General features: G+C 38.4%; 1 protein-coding gene and 1 pseudogene across 3 annotated transcripts in view; one reads left to right on the top strand and one right to left on the bottom strand.

Moving 5' to 3' along the window:
- Window positions 1–17,633, top strand: part of LRP6 (LDL receptor related protein 6) — a 149,181-nt gene that overhangs the window by 12,857 nt on the left and 118,691 nt on the right. For 2 of the 3 annotated variants that reach the window (XM_065523765.2, XM_005570169.5), the window contains exon 2: window positions 8,901–9,294. The exons of the other annotated variant lie outside the window; for it this stretch is intronic. In XM_065523765.2, coding sequence (XP_065379837.1) covers window positions 8,901–9,294 — 394 coding nt within the window. The remainder of the gene's footprint in view (window positions 1–8,900; window positions 9,295–17,633) is intronic. 3 annotated transcript variants of the gene reach the window in all.
- LOC135966173 (ubiquitin-conjugating enzyme E2 variant 1 pseudogene) lies at window positions 4,314–4,844 on the bottom strand (annotated as a pseudogene).

Here is a 17,633-nt window from a genome sequence, read left to right as displayed (position 1 = left end):
TTTATTGAAGACAAGTGCAGTCTGGCCTGTAGCTGATTTGTAAGTGCTTTCAGGGAAGCATCAGAGTAAAACAAAACTATCTGTAGATGATGAAAGACTTAAAACGGTGATGATTAACCTATTACTGATAATCTTAAAAGTGAAAGATCTTATGAAAATTTGTTAGAAAAGATAATGAAATTGACAAGGAAGTTTGATTTTTGTGGCACGCAAACTAAATCCAAAAATGTGTTAGACAAAAGCATATCTATAAGCATAATGATTAACCTTATTTTATTTTATTATTATATTTTCAGACAGAGTTTTGCTCTGTCGCCCAGGCTGGAGTTCAGTGGCGCAATTTCGGCTTGCTGCAGCCTCCGCCTTCTGGGTTCCAGTGATTCTCCTGCCTCAGCCTCCCAGGTAGCTGGGATTACAGGCACCACCACCACGCCCCGCTAAGTTTTGTATTTTTAGTAGAGCCAGGGTTTCGCCATGTTGGCCAGGCGGGTCTCAAACTCCTCATGTCAGGTGATCTGCCTGTGTCAGCCCCCTGAAGTGCTGGGATTAAGGTGTGAGCCACCGTGCCCAGCCGATTAACCTTATTTTAAAGAACAGTGGCTAGTACATGTCATTTATGTATATAGATGAATGTATTCATTGCAGAGAAAAAAATCTAAAGACATACAATCCTAAGATGTAATGGCCCACGAATATGTCAAGCATGTATAGAGTATATCAAGATTATCAAGGAAAAACATTTAGCAGTCTGGAGTAGGTCCTTAACTTCTATGTAATGTCATTCCATAAGTAAATGATGTGAATTCTTAACTGAGAACCATTAGCCAAACTAGAAGATATTATATTCAAATTAAAGAAGTCAAATTATGACCAAGTTAACACTGAGGAAAAAAAATCTCTGAAATTATGACTGATGACATTATACTGTTGTCTAATACCAGGCAAAACAGCACCAGCACTCTGATTAATGGACATGGACAATGAGGGCATTGATGAATTTCTAGGAGCTTTATACCTTCATAGAACTTCCAGAATATCCCTATTAATAACATTCTACCTATACAAATTTAACTTAGGGAGGGTAAGCCTCTCTTACTTTGACAGTGCTTTCCATATGAACTATAATGTTTGATCAAATAAACTATTATTTTTAATATCTCTCTTTTACAAGGTGAAGGAAATTTTGATTTTCTAGGGCCCCTCAGGGGAAATCTCAAAGAGATTGGTGCAAAAGGCGTCATTTAGGAGGTTTGAATATTTGATTAAATAGGATCATGGGCCACTGTGGAAAAAAAACACTTGGCTACATATTTAACCAAAAGTGACCGGAAAAAAAAAAAAAGATTTTAGTTCAGTGCAGTGGCCCATGCCTGTAATCTTAGTGCTTTGGGAGGGAGGCCAAGATGGAAGGATCACTTGAGGCCAGGAGTTTGAGACCAGCCTGGGCAACATGGTGGGATCCTGTCTCTACAAAAATTAAAAAATCAGCTGGGCGTAAGATTATAGGCTTGTAGTCCTAGCTACTCAGGAGGCCGAGGCAAGAGGATCGTTTGAGTCCGGGAGTTTGAGGCTGCAATGAGCTATGATTGCGCCACGCAATGAACCATGATTGTGCCACCGTATTCCAGTCTGGACAACAGAGTGAGACCCTGTCTCTTAAAAAAAAAAAATTGAAAAAAGTAAGCATAGGAAGTAATGTGATGGTAAAGAACCTTACCCCTTTCAAGGGTGTGAATATGGTTTTAAGTAATAAAGGACATGATAAAGTCAGCATTTAGGCACAGGAAATTCTGGTAAGACACAGAATCTTTGCCTTCTAGGGAGATTATTCAGAAGGCAAAGGAAAACCTTTAATAACCTCTTTATTAAAAGCAGACTAACAGGTGGGGCGCGGTGGCTCACACCTGTAATCCCAGCACTTTGGGAGGCAGAGGCGGGCTGATCATGAGGTCAGGAGATCGAGACCATCCTGGCTAACACGGTGAAACCCCGTCTCTACTAAAAAAATTAAAAAAAAAATTAGCCAGGTTTGGTGGCGGGCACCTGTAGTCCCAGCTACTTGGGAGGCTGAGGCAGGAGAATGGCATGAGCCCAGGAGGTGGAGCTTGCAGTGACCTGAGATCCCGCCACTGCACTCCAGCCTGGGTGACAGAGGGAGACTCCATGTCAAAAACAAAAAACAAAAAACAAAAGACTAATAACTGAAGAAAATCAGTCATTTTAACAGAAAACTAAAATCTAGTTTTACATAACTATAATATTTGATAAGCACTTAAAAAAATCTTACAAATAAACCCATCAAATCTTAGCTGGCTTTGGCTGGGCATGGTGGCTCACGCCTGTAATCCCAGCACTTTGGAGGCGAGGTGGGTGAATCACTTGAGGTTGAATCACTTGAGGTCAGCAGTTCAAGACCAGCCTGGCTGACGTAGCAAAACCCCGTCTCTAGTAAAAATACAAAAAAATTAGCTGAGTGTGGTGGCGGGTGCCTGTAATCCCACCTCCTGGGGAGGCTGAGGCAGGAGAATCACTTGAATCTGGGAGGTGCAGGTTACGTTAAGCCCAGATTGTACCACTGCACTCCAGCCTGGGTGATAGAGTGAAACTCTGTCTCCAAAAATGAAGAAGAAAAAAAATCAAGCCAGGTGCATTGGCTCACATCTGTTACCCCAGCACTTTGGATGGCCGAGTTGGGTGGATCATTTGAAGTTAGGAGTTCAAGACCAGCCTGGCCAACATGGTGAAACCTGCCTTTACTAAAAATACAAAAATTAGCCGGGTGTGGTGATGAGTGCCTGTAGTCTAAGCTACTTGGGAGGCTGAGGCAGGAGAATCGCTTGAACCCAGGGGGCAGAGGTTGCAGTGAGCTGAGACTGCACCATTGCACTCCAGCCTGGGTGACAGAGCAAGACTCCATCTCAAAAAAAAAAAAAAAAAAAAAGTCTTAGCTGGCTTGGACTATGACAAATAAAATTTCTTTTACCGCTGGGTGCAGTGGCTCACACCTGTAATCCCAGCCCTTTGGGAAGCTGAGGTGGGCATATCACGAGGTCAGGAGATCAAGACAGTCCTGGCCAACATGGTGAAACCTTGTCTCTACTAAACATACAAAAATTAGCTGGGCATGGTGGCGCATGCCTGTATTCCCAGCTACTCGGGAAGCTGAGGCAGGAGAATCGCTTGAACCAGGGAGTCGGAGGTTGCAGTGAGCCGAGATTGTGCCGCTGCACTCCAGTCTGGGTGACAGAGTGAGACTTCGTCTCAAAACAAATAAAAATCCCAAAATATTAGTAAATATGTATATGATATTTCTGTGTGCAGTGAACTATAGTAGGCATTGGTGGTAAAATTAGTTATAAGGTATGGTTCTTGTATACCTTGTATGGATCTAGGCTGAGATGCTAGAGGTAGAAAGTATGCTTTTAAAAAAAAAAAGCTAATATCACGTACATGCTAAAGACTAAGGATTAAAAGAAGTAAAGCTGAGTCAATTAGAAAGGGTTACAGAGTAGGTAAGGTTTGACTGTGACTGGGAAGGACTTGCTTGCTGGGAGAAAAAGAGAAGAAGTATGGAGTGGGTGGGAAAATGAATACTCCATGATGATGGGTGTGATGTACTCCCAGTTTACATGTTTTGAAACCTGTGTGTATGATGCAGAGACTATAAAAGATAAATTTAGAGTCCTAGGTAGAAGTCATGGTGGAAGGCTGAGGTATTGAGGCTTTATGTAAGTTTAGGCAAGGGGAATCAGAATGGCTTTTGAGTTGGCTAAAGTAAAAGTATTAGAAGTAGAAAAGGAAAAGGGAAAATATCGAGATGACTTACTATTAGGATATTTTAAGCCTAAAGTCATGAAGGTCTAGAGTAGGATAGTGGTTCTAAAAATGGAGAAGAGGAGGCAAATTTTTTTAAAGACATGCTTGTACAATAAGAGTCAACAAGACAGTCATTGGCAGACTGGTGAAAAAGGGGAGGGGCTCAAAGATGGCTCCAAAGCATGCCAGTAAGGTTAGAATTGTGTACCATTGACTAGTGAGGGATTTTGTTGTTTTGGGGGAAAGGTGATGAATTTAATTTAATGGGAGGTAGAGATGGCCAACAAAAAGTTAGAGGGACAGAACTGGAGATAATGTTTTGGAAATTAGCTGCATAGAATTGCTTGTTGACCAGGTGAACTTTAATTCTCTTTCTTTCTTTTTTTGTTATAGCACAACTTATATATTTCAGATGGACAATATTAGTTTTACAGTATCTTAAGATAAATTTCCTTTGAATGGGAGCTTCCTTTCCAGTACTTTGAAGTCTACAAGACGTATCTAGAAAATTGGCTACTGTGGAAAATGAAGACTGCTTAAATTGAATGGGGCAGTGGGGGGAAGGGGTAGGGGAAGGACCTTTTCGATTAATTGCTGTAACACTGTCCTTCAGGTGGCTGAGGGAGTTTCATACTTTCTTTAGACACCATTACGCGCCAAAGGTCTTGCAGGACAACTTTGGTGCTATGAATTCTGCCATTTTGCTAGCACTAATGTGGCTCTTGGGTCTGCCACTCCATTAGAACTATTAACTCCGTTCATATTAATTTTTTGTTACAAATCTTGCAAAGGGGGATGCTTCTGGGTGGTCCACATTCTATTTTAAGGCTGTATATTGTTTTCATAAATTGTTCTTGCAGGCCCGATTATCATACCTGTCCATCTTGTAAGTGTCATGTCTTTATCATCGTCTAGACCTCAGCTAACTGTGCCATCTCCTACTCCTTTTTGGCCTTCTTTGAGTTCTTCAAAAAGTGGGAAATTGCAAGAGACTTTTACTCCTGAGCCAGTGGTGGCTGCCACCTTGTGTCGCTGTCGCTTGTGAACTTTAGTTTTCTATACTCTTTCATTTGGGAACAACAGAGAGTCTTGGGATAACTATATATAGGAATTGGAAGGTTTGAAACAAGACGAACAAGCAAAATAGGTAGTATTGTATGAGGAGAACATTCTATATAGGTAGGGATATAGTCAACAGCATTGAATGCTCTAGAGATGTCAAGAATAAAGATTGAGAAAAGACCACTGGATTTGGTTACAAAGATTTAGAGAAAGTACTTGCAGTTGAGTGATGGGTAGGAAGTTAGATAAAAGAGTAATAGCTAATGAATGGTAGTATGAAGTGTATATACCAATGTTATAAGATTTTGCAGTTAGTAGAAGTATAATTATTATTCTGATGGTAACAAGGTTAGGGTTATTAAAACAAAAGTTTTTGATAGCAAGAAACCTAGCATAAACCACTGAAAATACAAGAAATACAGAACAATTGATAGAGCAGAGTTGTAGAGAGGCGGTAAGGAGGCTGAACCGAAAGTATTGCTTTAGCCTTAGGAGGAAGGCCATCTTGTCATTTGAGGCTGAGGACAAGGTTAGGGAAAATGGGTGGAGAGAAAATTTTGGGAGGTATAAATTAAGATGTTGGGGATGTATGACATTTACCTTATTTCCTGCTTCACTGAGATTGTTTTATGAGACGGTCTGAGAATGAAGGATTCAGGGCATGGAAATTAGTCTTTCAAAGTAGAAAAAGCTTAGAAAGGCTGGTAGGGAAAGTTTCCCAGGAGTTTAATAAAGAAAAACAAGGATTCCTGAGCACTGTGAGTGTTCCACTAAAGAGAAGTGATGGTGATTATTTGGGTTATCTGAATACTAGGCGGTCAGAAAGTAAGCTCTCCGGAATGGAAGATACTAGCACGTTCCAGGGAGCAAGTGTGTGGATCCAGTGTATCTCTTGGGTAGATAAAAACAATGTTACAAATCAAATTATACCTCTCAGATATCCCATTTAATATGTTGCTGAACAGATACTGGTGACAATGTAATAGAAAGTATTCAAGTATCAGAAGCGTGGCTGGACAGGATGAACCCTGGGATTTCCTTTCAATAGTGTGGTTTATGTGCAGCAGATTTATGTATAGTCCTTCACAAATCCTCAATTGTAACTAGTATTGCTAACTTAAAAAAGATTAACTTGCCTCCTTCACCCATTTTCAGGAGGGAGAGGAGACTCAGAACGCTTGTGAGGTCTTAAATTACTAGAAAGCGTCTTTGGATTTTGTAGACCAAAAATATTCAGTACATGTAGAAGTGTTAAAGTTTTGCTTGAAAGCAACGAAAGACATTTGGCTGCTACCTAATGTCCTATAGCTTTGCTGTAGTTTTCCAAGGATAGTGCCATAAAGAAGGTGCCCAGTAAATATTACATTATTATCACTCTTGGATTTTAAATGTTAAGTGTTTCGTAGGTATTCCTTAGCCTTGTACGGCACTTAGCATTGTATCCTTCACTAGTAGGGACCTTTTTTCTGATGTTCATATTTGGCCCATAGTATGAGAGACTCGGTATAGTGGGCTCTGTGGGGACTGATAAGTCAGTGTGATGTGTGAAGGCCTGAAATGAATTAAAAGTGACTCTGTTAGGGAAATTTATGAATTTGCTAATAGCTGCAGCAGATACTCAGAATAAGCAGAAAGATTGGTTAGTCACTTTTTAAAAAAGCTGTCTGCCAGTTTGTTTTTGACTAAGAATGTTGGATTTAAGCTTAGTTAGGGAAGTTTATGTTGTACTTATAGTTGAAAATAGTATACATTCATAACTATTTGACAGACACAATCTATAAATTAGTGGAAACATCACTTTTTTCTTATACTTTTTTGACATTGGAGTAATTTCTTGAAAAAGGGGAAATGGTTACTTCTAAATGGTAGTTGGGCTTGGCTTCAGATGACACAGTTGTAGACCTTTAGTAAGTAATTATGAAAGAAGGTCATTTAGATTATTGCATCATAACTCACTTTTTATTTTTTTTTAGACAGGGTCTCCCTCTGTCACCCAGGCTGGGACACCACAGTGGTGTGATCATAGCTCACTGCAGCCTTGAACTCCTGGGCTCAAGTGATCCTCCCATTTTAGTCTCCCGAGTACCTGGGACTACAGGCGTGCACCATTATGCCTGACTAATTTTTTAAATTTATCTTTTTGTAGAGATGGGGTTTCCATGTGTTGCCTAGGCTGGTCTCAAACTCCTGGGCTTAACCAGTCCTCCTGCTTGAGCCTCCCAAAGTGTTGGAATTACAGGTGTGAGCCACCGCGCCTAGCTTGGTCTTACTTTTGCTGCCTCATTAATGTTCTGCATTTCCAGCCTCTAGATGTGTGCTATCCAATACCGCCACTAGTCACACTTGTCTATATAAATTGGAATGAATTAAGATTATATAAAACTGGGGCCAGGCGCAGTGACTCATGCCTGTAATCCCAGCACTTTGGGAGGCCAAGGTGAGTGGATCACTTGAGGCCAGGAGTTCAAGACCAGTCTGGCCAACATGGCGAAACCCCGCCTCTGGTAAAAATACAAAAAATTAGCTGGACCCGTAGTGGTGGGCACCTGTAATTCCAACTACTTGGGAGGCTGAGGCAGGAGAATTGCTTGAACCTGGGAGGTGGAGGCTGCAGTGAGCCAAGATCGTGCCATTTTACTCCAGCCTGGGCAAGAGTGAAACTCTGTCTCAAAAAAAAAAAAAAAAAAGGGTTATATAAAATTAAAAATTTAATTTCTTAGTCACACTAGCCACATTTTAAGTGCTCCATAGCTGCGTGTGACTGGTGGTACTGTGTTATGCAGTGGATTGGACATTTCCATCATCGCAGAAAGTTCTGTAGGACAGTAGTGCTCTAGATTTTTAATTGTTGCTTGATATTAGGAAAGTAAATGTCAGAAGCTTGGAATAGATATTTAATAAAACCCAAAAAACATGGAATTTATACTACCTCACTCCCAACAGCCTTAACTTTCTCAAAGTTAAATGTTATTTCTGTAAGATTGGCTTTATATTTAGTTTCGGGTCTTTTCAAAGGTCATTTTGATAGTAATATAGAACAGAATAAAGTAGCTTTACTAAGAACTATTTCAGTCAAACTGTAACAGTTTTATTAAGGTATAATTGATAGACAGTAAATTTTGCTTATGTCAAGTGTAAAATTTAGTAAGTTTTGACATGTTTACACCTCCGAAACCATCATTATTGATAATATAGCTCATCACCTGCAAAAGTTTGCTCGTGTCCCTTTTTAATCCTCCCCCTTATTCTTTTGCATCTTCTCTCCCTATGTTGAGACAGCCATTGGTCTGCTTTATGTCATAATAGACTAGTTTACCTTTTGTAAAAGTTTATATAGATGAGAGTCATGCAATATATACCTTTGTTTTGGCCTGGCTTCTTTCATTCTGAATTGAGATCCACCTATTTTTCATGTACAAAGAGTTCATTATTTTCTATTGTATGGCAGTATTACAGTTTTTTATCCATTAGTCTGTTGATGACATTTGGGTTGATTCCAGTTTGGGTTATTACAAATAAATTGCTATGAGCATTTGCATATAAGTCTTTGTATTGACGTATGTTTCTGTTTCTGTTGAGTAAATACCTAGATGTGGAATAGGCAATACCTAGCTATTGCCTTGGATTGTATAGTAGGTTGTATGTTTAACCTTTTAGGAAACTGCCAAACTGTTTTCCCAAGTGACTGTACCATTTTACATTCACCCCAGTAGAGTATGAGTGTTCCAGTAGCTCCATATCCTTGCCAATTCTTGGTATAGCCAGGCTTTAAAATTTTATCTGAGTTATTTTAACAAGAAAAGACTATCATGGTGGAAATAGTTCCCCCCCCCTTTCCTATGTCTTATTTTTTAAATGCTGCAAAAATATTTTGTGTGTGAAAGTATTTTAGATGGTCTCCAACTGATTTATTTACTCTTTTCTTATCTTTGACAATCACTAATACTGATTTGAAACCCAGTTTACAAGAACCAATACCTTTTCTTCCTTTTCACTTACATATTTTTCTTTTTTTGTTCTAGCGGCCCCTTTGTTGCTTTATGCAAACAGACGGGACTTGCGATTGGTTGATGCTACAAATGGCAAAGAGAATGCTACGATTGTAGTTGGAGGCTTGGAGGATGCAGCTGCGGTGGACTTTGTGTTTGGTCATGGCTTGATATACTGGAGTGATGTCAGCGAAGAAGCCATTAAACGAACAGAATTTAACAAAACTGAGAGTGTACAGAATGTTGTTGTTTCTGGATTATTGTCCCCCGATGGGCTGGCATGTGATTGGCTTGGAGAAAAATTGTACTGGACAGATTCTGAAACTAATCGGATTGAAGTTTCTAATTTAGATGGATCTTTACGAAAAGTTTTATTTTGGCAAGAGTTGGATCAACCCAGAGCTATTGCGTTAGATCCTTCAAGTGGGTAAGTTTTTGTACAGTGTACGAAGATCATCGTACCTCCTCCTGGTTTTTCTCCACTGACATACACCACCCTGACCCCTATGAGAAGAGAAAGATCGAAAACAGGAATTTTAGATTCTTTGGGCTTCTTTGTTGAGTAGACTTGAATGTAGAAAGTTATGTTGTGTTGTTATTATTATTGTTGTTATTATTTTTGACAAGGTCTTGCTCTGTCACCCAGGCTGTAGTGCAGTGGTGCAATCAAAGGTCACTGCACTGTCAACCTCCCAGGCTGAAGTGGTCCTCCCATTTCAGCCTCCCACGTAGCTGGGACTTTAGTTGTGTGCTACCACACCTGGCTAACTAAAAAAATTTTTTTTTTAGCTGGGCGTCGTGGCACACGTCTGTAATCCTAGCTACTCGGGTGGCTGAGGCACGAAAATCGCTTGAACCTGGGAGGCGGAGGTTGCGGTGAACTGAGATTGCACCACTGTGCTCCAGCCTGGGCAACAGAGTGAGACTTTGTCTCAAAAAAAATTTTTTTTGTAAAGACGGAATTTCACCATCTTGCCCAGGCTGGTCTCGAACCCCTGGGCTCAAGTGATCAATCGCTCTGCCTTGGCTTCCCAAAGCGCTGGGATCGCGGGTGTGAGCCACTGTGCCCAGTGTGTTGTGTTCTTAGTGTTTCTGTAAATTGTTTTGGGTTTCTAATAACCATGTTTATATTTCCTGGGTTTTCTTCTGTATTTATTTTTTGTGATATCAGAAGATAATTTGAAGGAATGAAAACTTAAAAAGAGAAGGATTTGATAGCTCAAGATGAGGTAGACTAGATGTTATAACTTTTATTATATACACAATGATATTGTGATAACTAGTGTTTTTTTATGTTACACTCTGAAGCGTTAATATGTCAGCATTGAATGAAAAATAAAAGTTACTAAATAACTCATTTCCAGTTAGCTAAACATATATTTGCAATAAAGGTTAATTTTCTAATGAGAAGGAAAACTTAAAGCTCTGAGAAAATCTCATTTCAAAGTGTGAACTGTATCCCCACATTGCTTCTGTTACTATGCCTCATTTCTACTATTAGCATATACCATTTTATGATATTTCTTTATGGAATAAATTGTCATGGCCAGTCTGTCATGGCTAAGTATAGGTAACTATCTGAACATGAACCTAAAATGACTAATATTTGGTTAAAATCCAAAGATAAATAACTTGTACTATTTTAGTACTTTGTTTTTTTTAGCTTTCAATTGTATTAGAATGCTTTAAAACTCATTTCATTTATGGAAAGGAGTAGATTCTTTTTATGTAATAAATGAGAACTTGGGAAGAATGGAGGAAAGGTTTATGTGCTTCTTTATCTTGATATCAGGCCTGATTTGGTTACAGAGGTTGAACAGGATGCCATGTTGTAGAAAAATGAGAAGACTGATTTGACTGTAAAGGATAACGTGGGCAGTAGTGTAGTGAAATTTTAGAGGGAGATGTCTGGAAATACAAATACGTATTTTTTTAGAGTGGAATTAAAACGTGTTTGTTGAGAGAAGATGGTGCTCTTAAAGCACCGGGAAATATTGTAGTGGCTCTGATGGTACGAAAAAGCATTGGATGTCCTGAGGAGGAGGTCTCAGATGTAACTGTAGTTATCAAATAATTTGGTTGTTGAGAACTTTACAGATATTTTTTGAGAAATGGAGTTTGTCCTTTGCTAACAGAGTTCGTAAGGCTCAGGCATTGCTGAAATGTTTCTGAGGTTACTGCTTTGTAGAACACATAGGGTTTTGGTACTTTTAGTCGTCATTAGGGAAGAATACTTTGGTGAAAAGATAAAGTTCTTTTTTCCCCTCTTTTTCTTCTTGACAAATTAAGGCTTACCACTGTAAGAGTGATGATTGAAATTTAATAAAATATCTATTAAACGGTTATTATGTTCAGAGTTCTTCATTTTGTACTCTGGTTGGAGAGAGGGGGTTTAGTTTATCTTTACTGTTTTATTTAAGGACAGAAAACTTGGGAGAGACAACTTTTTCTTCTTCACAGCATGTGTATTTGCATTATGTAACATGTATGAAGAGAGGAAGAGTGTTAAAATAATCAGAAGAGACGCAAGAGCTGTTATGAGCTTCATTGCCAGATTTTGGAATGGGATCTTGATCATTTCTGTGAGGGATTAATGATTACATGATTGTACATTATTAAAGGGAACTGAATGTATATAGTTCCTCTTGACTCTTCAGGATCTAATAGTTTAGTGAGTAAATTAATCATTTTCATTTTGTTCCTCAAAACTAATGAGCTTTACTTCTGGGTAGCAGGTCTGATAAGTATCTTCTGAAGTAATTTTGCCATTTGATTAAAAAATACTTTAGAGTTTCTGTGGCTTTAATTTATCCTTGTTACTTCTCATTATTGAATGTGAGAATTCACCAAAGACTTAGCTGATAAAAAAGATTATTGGAAGAATCAGTAGTAATGTACTTTGAAGGTAGAAGGTAGTGTTATGTAGCTTCTGAAGGTGGTTCAGTGAAGAATAACTCTTTCTGTGGACTAAAGACTTGGTCAAACACCCAGTGAAATATTTTTTAGTATTTTTGATGTGTGTGGTTAATGTGAGAGGCAGAGGAGGGTAATATAGGGGAGAGAGAGTGGGTAAATTCAGCCCCCTCCCCTAGCTTTAACAGTCCTCTCAAAATTTCTTTTAATTTCGAGAAGTCATTTTGTGTTATGGTTATTTTAAAAATGACTCAACTGGAAACAAATAGAATCTGGTCAAATGTTATATATACATATGATATATGTACATATGATGGAGTGTATTTAAAATTATGTTTTAAACTCCTGCACTGAAAAATATATTCAGATAATCTTTCAGTGTTAATGATCTTGGATTTATATCGTGGATTGTGGTTTTAGCTGAAAAGTAATTATAGGTAGAGTACATCATTTGTCAAACAGAATAGATGATTTCCAGATTTATTTTTTGGGGGAAATATGAAGTTTGAGTTCCAGGCAAAGTACATGAAAACAGTGCTGAGGAAAAATGTAGACTTTTCAGAGTTCCAGGATCCTGGTTTATGAGGTTCACAGGAGCTGACTGAGCTCTCTCACAGCAACTTACGTAAAAGGAAAGCTATTGAATGACTGGTATTGTTTGAGCCCTGGGAACTAGTGCAGACATCTGTGTGCTTTCGGATGTATGGAGTTCTTTGTGTAATCAGTCCATTTAGCCTACACTGAAGGAAGATTTTTATTCCTCTCTCTAAATTTGGCCTCTATTATATTAGTCTGAGATTTTTTTTTTCTTATAATAGTGACTAGCGGTGTACACTTCGGACTAAGAAACGGGAAGATTTGTGTATGAAATTGTTACAGAATGGACAACCAGAGTTACAGTAAACTGTAGTCTTAGGTTATAGTGAGTAGAGGTGATTCCTACGTGGCTGCTCCTAATGCTGGAGCCCTTCACTCTGATTCCACAGTTACCATCCTAAGCAACTGTACTAATCTTGGTGATGTTGAGGACCTGTGTTAAGTTTAAGGGTGTTTTGTTTGTTCGTTTAGGATCCTTTCATATTCCAAATCATTTTAGATGTTTTTTTATAAAGTTAAACTTCAGTGATTCAATTTGAGGTGAATTTATACTAAAAAGCTTTGAATATTTATATTTTTAAAATACATATTTTTATTTATTCATTATTTGTTTATTTATTTATTTTTGAGATGGAGTCTCACCTTGTCGCCCAGGCTGGAGTGCAGTGGCGCGATCTCTGCTCACTGCAAGCTCCGCCTCCCAGGTTCGTGCCATTTTCCTGCCTCAGCCTCCCGAGTAGCTGTGACTACAGGCGCCCGCCACCATGCCTGGCTAATTTTTTGTACTTTTAGTAGAGACGGAGTTTCATCATGTTAGCCAGGATGGTCTTGATCTCCTGACATCGTCATCTGCCCGCCTCTGCCTCCCAAAGCGCTGGGATTACAGGCGTGAGCTACCGCGCCTGGCCTATTTTTTATTATCATTTTTATTTTTTGAGACGGAGTCGCACTCTGTTGCCCAGGCTGGAGTGCAGTGGCACAATTTCTACTCACTGCGACCTCTGCCTCCCAGGTTCAAGCCATTCTTCTGCCTCAGCTTCCCCAGTAGCTGGGATTACAGGCGCACACTACCATGCCCAGCTAATTTTTGTATTTTTAGTAGAGACAGGATTTCACCATGTCAGCCAAGCTGGTCATGAACTCCTGACCTCAAGTGATCCGCCTGCCTTAGCCTCCCAAAATGCTGGGATTATATGTGTGAGCCACTGTGCCCAGCCAAAAATATGTATTTTTAAATCATTGTTAAATATAACATTAACAACACTAAAAGTTCTGCTTTAAAAATGCTTGCGCATCTACCTCAGTGGAAAAAAATGATTTGTAATTTTTCTATCAGTTTTATACATATAATTATCATATTTTGAATATGTTTAAAAGTATTTTCTACACTTATATATCCCAGGTGACTAAAATAGTTCCTAAATCTTTTTTTGTGACTGAACTTTAAGAAAAAAGCTTTTCTTAAAGGAAAACTTTTAAGTTTTAAAAGTTAAAGGAAAATAATATTTTCTATTACAGTATTAGCTTTCTTTTTTAGAAGAAAGCATTTTCTAAGCAAATGCAAATTTTAGCATGGTCTTCTATGAATTCCAAATGAGTATGGCTTTGATTACAAATGTTTATTTAAAACATAATTAAGATTTTTAGTCCTTAGTTGTTTTTCACAAAAGTTATCAAGATCATATTTTATAAAAATATATTCACTGGAGCTTGTTTTATGTTATACCTAGCTCTACTGTTAGTATTTTTTTTTCTTGAGACAGAGTCTTGCTCTGTCGCCAGGCTGGAGTGCAGTGGTGGAATCTTGGCTTACTGCAACCTCCACTTCCCGGGTTCAAGTGATTCTCCTGCCTCAGCCTCCCAAGTAGCTGGGACTACAGGCGCATGCCATCATGCCCAGCTAATTTTTGTATTTTTAGTAGAGACAGGGTTTCACCATGTCGGCCAGGATGGTCTCAATCCCTTGACCTCGTGATCCGCCCACCTCGGCCTCCTGAAGTGCTGGTATTACAGGCATGAGCCACCGCGCCCGGCCAATACCTAGCTCTGTTTACCAGCAAATTACTTCAGTGTCTTGGATCTAATTTTCCTTATCTCTAAAATGATGGGTTTCTTTCAGTTTTGACATTATTTTGAGTTTAAAAACTGAGATATTGGCTGGGTGTGGTGGCTTATGCCTATAATCCCAGCCCTTTAGGAGGCCAAGGTGAGCGGATCACTTGAGCACAGGAGTTTGAGACCAGCCTGTGCAACATGATGAAACCCTGTCTTTACAAAAAAATACAAAAAATTAGCCAGGCATGGTGGCACACGCCTGTGGTCCTGAGCTACTCAGGAGGCCAAGGTCGGAGGATCACTTGAGCCCAGGAGCGGAGGTTGCTGTGGGCCGAGACTGAGCCATGGCGCTCCAGCCTAGGTGATGGAGTAAAGACCCCGTTTCCAAAAAACAAACAACAACAAAAAAAGTGAGATGTTTAAAGAAAGAACTCTGAACAGCTATTTAAAAACTTTTATTTTACAGAACTCTGAATAGCTATTTAAAAAATTTTATTTTACGGTTACACATTTGAGTCAGTGGTTTAAGTATGTTACACTTAGAATTGTGTTTTTGTGGAGCAGATTCTTAAACTTTTGTTTTTACTACCTTGCATATGTCATCACTCTGGGCCTCCCGTTTTACTCTACAGTTGAAACCTTTTTTCCAGTTCCATTTGATGTAAACGGAAAAATACTTTGAGATGACAAAGGATTCATTTTTTTTTTTTTTTTTTTTTGAGACCGAGTTTTACTCTTGTTGCGTAGGCTGGAGTGCAGTGGCGTGACCTCGGCTCACTGCAATCTCTGTCTCCCGGGTTCAAGCACTTCTCCTGGCTCAGCCTTCCTAGTAGCTGGGATTACAGGTGCCTGCCACCCCACGCCTGGCTAATTTTTTGTGTTTATAGTAGAGACAGGGTTTCTCCGTGTTGGCCAGGCTGGTCTCGAACTCCTGACCTCAGGTGATCCACCCGCCTCGGCCTCCCAAAGTGCTGGCATTACAGGAGTGAGCTGCTGTGCCAGGCCATAAAAAGATTCTTTTTGTATAGAGAGTGGAAAATGTAGCCAGTTACTTTTAGGCAGATTATATAGATTCACATATGTTTGGAGGTGAGTCTTTTTGAGATCATTATCTAAAAATTAAGAGTGATGTGTTAGAAGAACCACTAATTTGGTCAGGAAATCTGAATTAGATGTTTAGCTTGAATGGCATATGAATCAAGGCCTTGGAAATTAAGAAACAACAAACTCGTGGTGTGTGTCTGTCTGTGTGTGTGTGTGTGTGTGTGTGTGTGTGTGTGTTCTCAATGTTAACGTAGAGCTTTTTTCTTAAAATTATCTTAACTCTCATCCAGTTTTAGTTTCTTCATATCAAGTGATATCCATCACTGTGTCTCAAATTAATATGTTTCAGTTGCATTGTCTACTTTTTTATGCTTCGTATCTCTGAGCATTTATTGAAGGAATTTTGAAGGGGAGTAGTTGTAGTATAACTGAATGCCTTTACATAACACAGTATTTTAATAGCTTTGCTTTTTAATAAAAGCTTTCTTTGCATGTAGCGTTGAGCTTTTCATTCATCCTTAGTAGAAGACTGAAACTTGGTGATGACAAAGAATAGGATACCTTCCTCTGTATGGTTGGAGATGAAAAAAAAAAAAAAAAGGAATAGGGTATCTTTATGAGTGTAGGCTGCCTGCATTTGGGGATTTTATCTACCTTTGATGTATTCCAGGGCTGATGACTCTTCAGAAATTACAGTGAATCTTTAAGGTTTTGGAAGGAGGGGTTTGTCAGCTAGTTTGTGAACTAGGGATAAAATATGATTGTTTTTATTTTTGTACCAATTGATATTGATACTGTATTTCTTTTAGAAATTTTCACTTAAACTTATTGAGTTTTATACTGTTTTGGTTTTCCTACCACTTGGACTGTGCCTTTCCTTCCTCCATTAGCTCTTTAAAAATGGAACAGTTTAAAAGTGCATTATTTTCTTTGTTCTTTTTCTGAGATCATATCTGTTTCCAGTTGACTTTTGCATAGAAGCAGATAGCCAATTATTTAAAATCTAAAGCTTCAGATTAGATCTTGCTTTAAAACACTGGCCCTGTATATGAAGGATCTTGGTGTAAACAACTTATAGTTTTGAAAGATGTTCTGGTAAATTGGGAAGGTCTGTTTTCTATCCCTTGAATCCTAGAACTGGAAGGAAATCTTAAGGATCCTCTAGCTAAATGTCTTCCTTCCCTTCTTTGGGTGAAGAAACCAAGGCCTTTGACCAAGATAAAGTGAGAGGGAGCTATATTCTTAGTTGAAATTTTTGGATTCCATGTTTAGTCCTTTTTTTCTTTGTGAAAGGTATCTTACTGAAGCCATGGTTTTTTGTTTTTTGTGTGTTTTTTTTTTTACAAGTTGAATTACTTAAAAAAATTCAACATGGTAGCTTTGTTTAAAGGACCTTTTAAAATAAGTTTTATGTTTTTAGGTTTACTCAGTGTACCAATTTCTTATTTTACCATTGCTTTTTGCATCCCAATTAATCCATTTGAATTCAGCTTCCTTTTGTTTGAAGTGTGCCCTTCAATGTTTCTTTCATTGAGGGTCTGTTAATATAACTCTTGGTCTTTGTCTAAAAGTGTATTTATTTTGCCCTCATTCTTGAAATGATAATAAGAGTATAGAATTCTGTGTGATTATTTTCACTCAGACCTTTGAGAGTGTGTGGCTTTAATTGTTGGTACGATTAAGTCTGTGTTGCTTTATAATTTATCATTTATCTTTTTAATATTTTTCTGGTTTTTAAAAGCTTCTCTTGATTTTTGGTATTTTGCAGCTTTGTCTACCCTGTGTCTAGATGTGGATATATTTTTATTTATCCTGGTTGGGATTCATATTTCTAGAATCTAAGCATTTTTGTTGTTTGTTAATTCTAGAGAATTCTTACCCATTTTTTTCTTAATTTTCCTTCATTCTCCTTAGTTGTCTTTGGAACTCTTGTTTGATGTGTTCCTTTCTAATTTCTTGTTCCTTTCCTCTTAATTTTGCTCTTTTATCTTCTCTCTCATTATTTCTCTGAGCCACTTTCTGGGTTTTTTTTTTTTTTTTTTGTACCTGCCATTTAGATAGCAAAATTCTTTCTTCAGCTGTGCCTAATTTTGCAGTTTAATATGTTAATTGAGGTTTTAATATCAGTGACTATATTTTAATTTTTTAGAAGTTCTT

Source organism: Macaca fascicularis, chromosome 11 (genome assembly GCF_037993035.2).
Source record: "Macaca fascicularis isolate 582-1 chromosome 11, T2T-MFA8v1.1".
Lineage (NCBI taxonomy): Eukaryota > Metazoa > Chordata > Mammalia > Primates > Cercopithecidae > Macaca > Macaca fascicularis.
Note: the sequence above shows the minus strand (reverse complement) of the source record. Positions and strands in the feature narration are given on the sequence as shown.